The 9058-nt window shown below is 46.5% G+C and overlaps 1 protein-coding gene across 1 annotated transcript; it reads right to left on the bottom strand.

Moving 5' to 3' along the window:
• Positions 1-6979: 6979 nt before the first annotated feature.
• LOC141020800 (uncharacterized) lies at positions 6980-7480 on the bottom strand. The gene has a single exon (XM_073495744.1). The coding sequence runs from the start codon at positions 7478-7480 to the stop codon at positions 6980-6982; it is 501 nt and encodes a 166-aa protein (XP_073351845.1).
• Between the last annotated feature and the right edge of the window lie 1578 nt (positions 7481-9058).

Raw genomic sequence — 9058 nt, 5'->3', positions numbered from 1 at the left:
GAGAAGTGTCCGCAGACATTTAAGGGTGTCCATTTGAGGATTACTGTTGGAAATGCCCTTAGAGCTCATCTCTACGCGAGGGGGGGGGGGGGTAAGTCAGTCGTGGTACAACCTTTTTTTAGAAACTGTAGCCATGGTACGCCTAAGCTCTTTTCAATTTCCAATGTGTTCTCTCACATTTTTGTTGCGGCCTAATAATAATGTGTAGAATAGTGGAGTGATCGCCCTACAATTCTAGGCCCAACCTACTTGAGAGCCCACCAATTCAAGGCCTAACCTACGTTATTGTTGCAGGTTTGGCACACGCAGGATGTGGACACCCGGATGCCTTTGTGCAAGTGATCTGTCTATGCTCAGCGCAAACAAAGGCTTGGTTGACTTATTGTTGTTGGCTATGTAGCACATGAGCTGTTTTGGACCCGTGTCAGTATTTGCCAACTAATGGTATGCAATTTTTTTGTATCAAACTAATCATGCTCTTTTCTACAAATACATATTGCATGTTCTTCAAGTATGTGTACAGTTTCATTAACTAGTGCGATTATTTGTAGGCTAGACAAAAAAGACATATCCCTAGCCCAAATACCAAGAAAAAGAGAGCCTATATGTGTGTGTGTGTGTGTGTGTGTGTGTGTGTGTGTGTGTGTGTGTGTGTGTGTGTGTGTGTGTGTGTACATCACAGATAAACACATTTTATGAAATTGTGTACATTGTGTACGTGTATCCTACAAATATATATATGCTTATGTGTATACTTCTTTTCAGATTTTTTTGAAGTGTGGAAAATAGTATTTTCGCTGAAAAAATAAAGGGCTCCCTGGAGCTCAGCCTTCATATGCACATGTACGCTTGACACTTTTTTTTCCTGTCTTTCTTATTTAACAGATTTAAAGATGAATAATATTCGTAATCAATCTAAAAATAAAAAAAGGGTACGGAAAATGGCAAGTGAATGTTTATGCCCGTACATATAAAATTCTTCGTGTATTCTTAAAATGATTGGCAAGAGTTGGAGCAAACAAGTGAACTAGTGGTGAGTGCAAAAGTGAGCTACTTGTCATTAATTGATAAGGCTGGTCAAAGTGGGAAGTAACTTAGAATACTAAAATGCATATGTTACTATCTTTTAACATATGTGTGGTACTCCCTCCGTCCGGGTTTATTAGAGACCCGCTTTCATTTTGAGCTAAAGTTTGACTAATAATATATTAATAAAATATAAACTATATATTAAGAAATCTATACCATAGAAAACCTCTTTCAAATAAAGATTCAACAATATATTTTGTGTAGTATATACTTTATATATTTTTAGTTAAAACATGGTCAAAGTTGGACCCAAAATACAAGTGGGCCTTATAAATCCGGACGGAGGTGCAAGCCTTCATTTATTTACACGTAGACTCATTTTGCCTAGGGTGTGTTATGTTACCACAAACATCACTCTTTTCATTAACTACATGTCACATAAGCAAATTTACCTTGGCGTGCGTTATTATGTTACTAAGTTACTCTCACTATGCGTTAACACACGTTCTCTAACCATTAAATTAATTAGATTAGACTATCATAATTAAAAAAATCCTTACTTAAACATTTTACCAAGTTACAGTGCATGTTTATCTGAGCTCTTTATAAAAAAGATGTTTATCTGAACTGGGGTTACGATGCATATGATGACATAAAAGTTAGCTGAGCTGCGTTTCTCCAGCTAGCTAGGTGCATTGAACGCTCCTGGAGTCATCATGCACGGTACGTATACGCAGGCAGGTTGGATAATTCGTCATGCTGAGGGCAGTCCGGCACTTGTAGAAACACGACTGCGGCAGCCGGCAGGAGCGTAGTCGCATACGTTGCTCGCTGCGGGCAGAACGCCGGCGAGCGCTTCTACAAGTGCCGGAACCACAATGTAAGGGGATTTTGGTCTGTTTTTTGGTGCATTTTTTTGTTTGATATGTTCAATTGAATCAATATCTTTTCTCTCATATGGTTACTTTTTTTTAATCGACGGTAGCCATCAGCTGGTGGACGCGACTTCTATAGGTGGCATCAGCTCTGCTAAGTCAGCGTATCAATTGAGGACAAAGCTGTTCTAGCAGCAGATTCACTGAATATTAACTGCACAATCCAAGGCACCTGTAGCTTGACGGTCCAACTTGCTCTTGCGCCGGCTCGATTTGCGCCGTGAGCGTGGCTGCCAGGAATGGAGGTACTTGATTGCCACCTGTTAAGCAAGCCAGTGCAAAATGAATCTACTGACAAACTAGAAAATCCATGCTTGTCTTGTTGTCTTGGCAGAGAATGCTGTTGGGATGAACCATTCTGGGATTCAACTCCGAGGTCAGCTCCATATGATGCAACACATGGCATCGATTTTGTTGGCAGCAGGTAAATATTGAAATTGACTTCTCTTTGGCTTTTCTCACAGCTGAAGCAAATAAACTTGAACATGCCAATATGTACTGACCACAACTGACTTTAGTGTGACTGGAAATTCTGCATGAACAACTGTCACACATATGTCTGAAACCTCTGAATATGTCTAAAACTTTTGAATATACCTAAGCATACCAAAATTTGATTGTCAATCCGGGTTTCGCCAACTGGTTTGAAACCCTCTAAAATGTGGCATCAACATCTGATTGTCAATCCGGGCTTACGGATGAAAATTCTATCCAACCTTTATATCTTACTAAGCTTCTTTCACATGGAGGCCTGTTTTGGAGGTCATGCGTTGTCTTGCCTTTTTTTTGTAGGGACAAGTCCAGAATGTGTATGCTTCATGCAATCAAGCAGTATGATGGGGATAAGATGATGTGGCCACTAACGAAGCTACATATTGCTAGTTTTTTTATTCTTTGCTAAATCTAGATGATGTGAATTTTCTCAACTAGATCTTTTATGGTGTTGGCCTTGAAATCTGCAGAAGAACCTGGTCACTTTTCGGCGAACAGCTGCTTTCGAGGTCTTCTACTTGTGCGAGGAGCACGGGAATTTGTGTGGCTGATGATGTGTTACGGGCTGCTCTAGAAGAACCCGAGGAATGAAGGGCCATCTTCGATGCTTGTGTTGTGTGCAAATTGTTTGTCATTTTAGAGGGTTTGGCTGGTATGGTCGTTGGGGTCGATCACATCTAGTTCTGTGGAATAAAAATATGTGCTCCCTTCGATCCATATTAATTGACGCACACTTAGTACAACTTTATACTAAAATTGTACTGTGTGTGCGTCAATTAATTTGGATCGGAGGGAGTACTTTTTATTAAGATGGCACACAAGATGTACCAACTAGTAATTACGGGGATCTTCTAACTGACTTGCCAGACAGGACGGATATTATGTATGAAGGCCAATGCACTCGAATGCTATTCGCCAAACCTGTTGCTTTTTTCCTTAACATAGATCAAAAACATTGATCCTTGTAAGGTGTTGATTCTACAAGATCCCTATATGTGTGGCGACACTGAATCAAAGTTGTTTTTTTGTGCTGTGGTTGGGGTGGGGTGGGGGCCGTCTAGAATGAGTTTTCTGAATTTTGCAGTCTTTAAAATAAGTCATGAAGCATGTCCGGGCCGTCTAGAATGAGTTTCCTGAATTTTGCAGTCTTTAAAATAAGTCATGAAGCATGTCCAAAATTTTACTGAATGTTTTTCCCTGGGACATACAAAATGCATGTTTGATGAGCTGACTAGGAATGTTTTTAGCTTCCAGTTCACGCCACCTCTCACAGATATGGTTAAGGGTAAATCCCGTGATATACCACTCACACAAAGCTGAGAATAGCCACGGTCGAATTTTTCTGTTTGCCGTTACATATATAAATGTGCACAGATTTTTTTTTTCATGAATTGTACTTGTAATGTTTTTGTATCTTTTCTGGCATTTCCCCCCTAAATTCTTCCACTTGTTCGAATGTTAAAAGTCTGAATTTCCAGCGTTTTGTTTTTGATGCATCTCACATGAAGGGATTTTTGTTTTGTAGCCCTGCTGCTTTATTTTTGTCATTGCTGCCATACTTCCGGATGAGTTCAACCAGTTTGTTTTCACTAACGGAACATGTGACTGGTGCACTGTCAAGGCATCGTTGTATCAGACAGGCTCTGTCACCGTATACTATTGCTGGGTGATGCGCATCTATCCCTGCTTTGTACAACCGCATTTATACACCTACCGACACGTCACTGTCTCATTGGCACAAAGTAGCGGGAGCAGGCAAGCTCGTCCACTGTATGGCCGTTCTCGTCAGAGTGCCCCTTTCTTTCATTTTATTTTCCTTTTCAGACGAGCCTTGTGCCTTCTTGCTTGTGAAAGCAAGTGACTAGTGACTTCGCGGACTATACAATGCAATGTTACTAGCAAAATTTAGAGCAACTCCAATGGGACGACCTATTTCGTCCGCGGCCGTCCGTTTGGGTCGGCGCGGACAGAAAAGGCGGCCCAACGCGCCGACCCAAACGGACGTGCGTCCGTTTTTCGTCCGCGGGCGACCCATTCCCGGCCCATTTTTGAGCCTGATTTGCGTCGGTGCGGACACGCGACGGACGCGCGCGCGCTCGCCTACTCCTGTCCCCGGGCCGCTCGTCTGTGGCACATTGGCCCCCCCTCTCACACCCTCGCCCCCGCCTCCTCCGTCACCGACGCCGCCGCCCATTTTTGCCGGCGACTCTTCCAGCTGCCGCCGCCTCCACATCCACCCAGCAACGCCGCCCCTGCCCCCAGTCGCCCGCCGCCGCCGTTTTGCCGCCGGGGAGCAAACTGGTTCCCGCCGCCGCTTCCCCCACCGCACAGCCGCCCGCGACCAAGAAGACGCCTCGCCGCCCCCACCACATCCAACTGGCACGCTCCTCGGACGCCGTCACACTCGTCGGACGCCGGCAGGGCAGCTAGCTGGTCTGTGGGCGCCGCGTCTCCCCTCGCCGGCCGTCTCCTTCTTCGATGCCCGCAAGCTGTCAGTTTGCCAAGGTACGAAAATGGACTCCGCCGACGAGTTCTTTTTCCACAATTTCCTTTGCGACTCCGACGATTCGTCGTCCGACGACGCGGAGAAGATATTGGCTGCCGTGTTGGTCCATCACCACCTCAACAACCAGCGGCCGTCGTTCCGTGGCTCCATTCCGGGCCACCTTCCGCCGTTGAATCGTAACCGAGAGAGCGGGCATTTCCTTCTCTGGAAGAACTACTTTGATACAACAAACCCGTTGTTCAAACATCACAAATTCCGCCGCCGGTTCCGTATGAGTAGGCATGTTTTCAACCGTATTAGAGAGGGAGTGGTCGGCTATGATGACTACTTCGAGTGCAAAGAGGATGTCGTCGGCAAGATTGGTTTCTCCTCTTACCAGAAATGCACTGCCGCCATCCGAATGCTTGCATACGGAGTGCCTGGTGATCTCATTGACGAGTACGTCCGTATGAGCAAGTCTACATGCCTAGCCCTCTATAAGTTCTGCAAGGCTGTGATTGCTGTGTTTGGCCCTGAGTACTTGAGAGAGCCGACAGCTGAAGATACAGCCCGTTTGTTGGCGATGAATGCCAGCAGGGGCTTCCCGGGGATGCTTGGCAGCATAGACTGCATGCACTGGGAGTGGAAGAACTACCCTTCTGCTTGGCAAAGGCAGTATAAGGGACATGTCAGGGCTTGCACTGTCATACTAGAGGCCGTGGCGTCTCAAGATCTCTGGAGCTGGCACTCTTTCTTTGACATGGCTGGATCACACAATGATATCAACGTGCTTCAGCGCTCGCCGGTGTTTGCTAGGCTTGCCGAAGGCAACAACCCACCGGTGAACTTTACTGTCAACGGCCACAACTACGACAAAGGGTACTATTTGGGTGACGGTATCTATCCTCAGTGGACCACTATTGTCAAGACAATACCCAACCCTGTCGGAGAGAAAAGGAAAAGATTTGCCCAAAAGCAAGAGAGTGCTAGAAAGGATGTCGAGCGTGCCTTTGGTTTTTGCAATCTCGATGGGGCGTCGTTCGGTATCCTGCTAATACTTAGAGCACGTAGAAACTATGGGAGGTGATGACTGCTTGTGTGATCATGCACAATATGATCGTAGAAGACGAGCGTCCGGAACGTCTGTACGATCAAGGCTTTCAATTTTAGGGTGAGAATGTTGTGCTTGAGCATGGAGTAGCCGCAACATTTGAGCAGTTCACTCAGTTTCATGAAGACATGCGTGATTGGGAAACTCACGTGCAACTGCAAAATGATTTGGTTGAGCATATGTGGACTTATGTTGGCAACCAATAGATGTATCTTCTTTTATTCGTTTACGAAATTATGTGAAACATTTTTATTTGTATTTGGCTTGTAAAACTATACTATTTATTTGGGCGGCTAAACTATTTTTCTTGTTATTTCATTTCACAATATGTTTGAATGCAAATCAATATAAAATTGGGCGGCCAGCCGGCCACGCCTGCACATATGGGTCGGCGCGTTGGGCGCGCTGCCAACCCATATGAAAAACAGGGCGGACGTCGGGCGGGCGGCCGACTCAAACGGACAAAAAGCGGACGAAATCGCCGTCCATTTGGGTCGGCCCGTTGGAGTTGCTCTTACGCCCCATTTTCACTCATTATAATCAAGTTACTATTCAGGTTCATCGCGCAACTTGTACTTTCTGGACTTGTTGGTTCGCTTTATATATAAATTTGGGCGAAAGCCTATTCAAACAAAACTCATACTTGACAGTAAACTGTTTGATCCACCATTTCAGTGGGTACAATGTCACTAACTAATTACGCATTTTTAGTTAATAAAATCACCCTTTTATCAGAAAAAAGACTAACTCACTGAGAGGCCATAGAGAGGTCCCTTCGGCTGCAAGAGCATGCACTTGTGTCCAATCCATCATTGTTAATAGGTACAGTGGCCGAGTGCAGGCTCATCAAACCGCGGACCCCATGCCAAACGGGGATACCATCCTAGGTTAGTTTTTTTTTTTTTTGAGGGAAAACACATCCATTACTTAAAACAAGTTTGGAATGTCATTAGCTACAATATCCAGAATGAAATCTGGAGGAACACCGACCCAGACCCGAGACCTCTCGTCTCCTACACTAACCCTAGCCAGCTTGTGAGCTGCCTCGTTCGCAGATCGACGAGTCCACACAACTCTGAAGTCCAGGAACTCCTCTAGCAAACCCTTTATTTCCTGCACCCATGGGCCAACAGCCGACAGGTTCCTTTCCTGAGAATTGATCATCTGAACAGCAGCCTGACAGTCCAGCTCCACCAGAATCCGCTGCACATTCTGATTCCTAGCCAGCCGAAGCAGTTCCAGGCAAGCCCTAATTTCAGCTCCTTCCGGATCAGTACAGTGGGGGAAGAAAAAACCAGCTGCCGCCAAGAAAGCACCCTGGTGATCACGCAGAATGACGCCCCCACCTCCATTGTTTCGCTGCTTGGCAACTGCCCCGTCCGCATTCCCTTTAATCCAACCATCCTCAGGCGCCTCCCATCGCTGCATCGGCTTAGCTACCGTCGGCTTCACCCGTCACAGCATGTGCCTCCCTCCATTGAGACATAGAGGAAGAGACACGGGCAAGGACCTCCTTTGGCGCAGCAATTCGCTTTCCGTCACGGGCTTCGTTCCTGGCGAGCCACATGCCATAAAGGGCATGGATCATAGCTTCTTTCTCCTCGTCCTTCGCCGACGCAAGCCACTCTAGCAGCCAGTCCGCCAAAGCACGCTGGGACTCTGCCACACCAGATGGAGGAACCACCCCAAAACCCTTCTCTGAGCGCATAAGTTTCCAGAATAAGTCAGAATGGTGGCACCCCCAAAACCTATGAAAGGCTGTCTCCTCCCGTCCACACGCAACACAGAAAAACCCTGGGCTTAATTCTTCTTCTATGAAGCTCCGATCCAACAGCTAGTCCATTCCTAATCAAACGCCAGATATGAATTTTCGCTTTGCCCGGAGCATCTGTGTCCCAAAGAGCTAAGTAGCCCTTATGCTTAGCCACAGAGTTTGATCCTTCTGGCCGTCCAGAAGACACCCTGTTCACCGACATCCGAAGATGGTAAGCAGATCGGACTGACAACACCCCATTACGAGTATGGTTCCATGCAAGGTAGTCTTCAGTACCCGGTCCTCCAATTGCAATCTGTTTAATATCCGCCGCATCATCCACAGAGAACATGGAGTCCACCTTCGTCTTGTCCCACGCCGATCCATCTTGCAACAGTAGATCCGCCACCTTAGTCACACCAGGCATAAAGTACTGGCCCAGTGGCCGCATGCACCCAGCCCTTGGAATCCAATTACTATGATGAATGTTAATCGAGGAACCATCACCAATCCGCCAGATTGAGCCCACCCTTAGCAGCTCCCTCCCATGGATGATACTCCTGAAAGTGAACGAGCCCGCCGTCGGGCTCGTCGCGTTCAGAATGGAGCAGTGTGGGTAGTAGCGCGCCTTCAACACTCGAGCACATAGAGATGAAGGCCTCTGGTAGAGCCGCCACGCCTGCTTTGCTAATAGAGCTTGATTGAACGCTTCAGGGTCTCTAAAGCCAAGTCCTCCTTCCTTCTGAGACTCACACATCTTGTCCCAAGAAATCCAATGCACCTTCCTTTCACCATTAGTTGCTCCCCACCAGAATTTCGACGAGATTGATTTCAGATTCCGGCACATTTTCTTGGTAAGTTGGAAACAACTCATGGCGTGGGTTGGTGTAGCTTGCAATGAAGATTTAACCAAAACCTCCCGGGCCTTTTTTGACAGCCCCTGCCCCTTCCATCCCCCCACCTTGCCTTTGGAACTCTCTGCAACCCGCTTGAAGGCACCATCCTTGGACCTCCCCACCCGTGTGAGCAAGCCCAAATATTTTTCACTAAGCGCCTCCGAAGTGATCCCGCTGGTTTGCTTAAGAAGCTCCTTAGATTCCTCCGGGCATCCTTTTCCAAAGAAAATGGAAGATTTCTGCAAGTTCACCTTCTGCCCAGAAGCCACCTCATACCTTGCCAAAATATCCTTTAGAACCTCCATGCTCGATTGTGTCCCCTCCAGAAAAACAATGCTATCGTCTGCAAACAACAGG

This window comes from Aegilops tauschii, chromosome 3, assembly GCF_002575655.3.
Source record: "Aegilops tauschii subsp. strangulata cultivar AL8/78 chromosome 3, Aet v6.0, whole genome shotgun sequence".
In the NCBI taxonomy this organism is placed as follows: Eukaryota; Viridiplantae; Streptophyta; class Magnoliopsida; order Poales; family Poaceae; genus Aegilops; species Aegilops tauschii.
The sequence above is the reverse complement of the archived record's forward strand: the minus strand, read 5'-3'. Positions and strand labels throughout refer to the sequence as shown.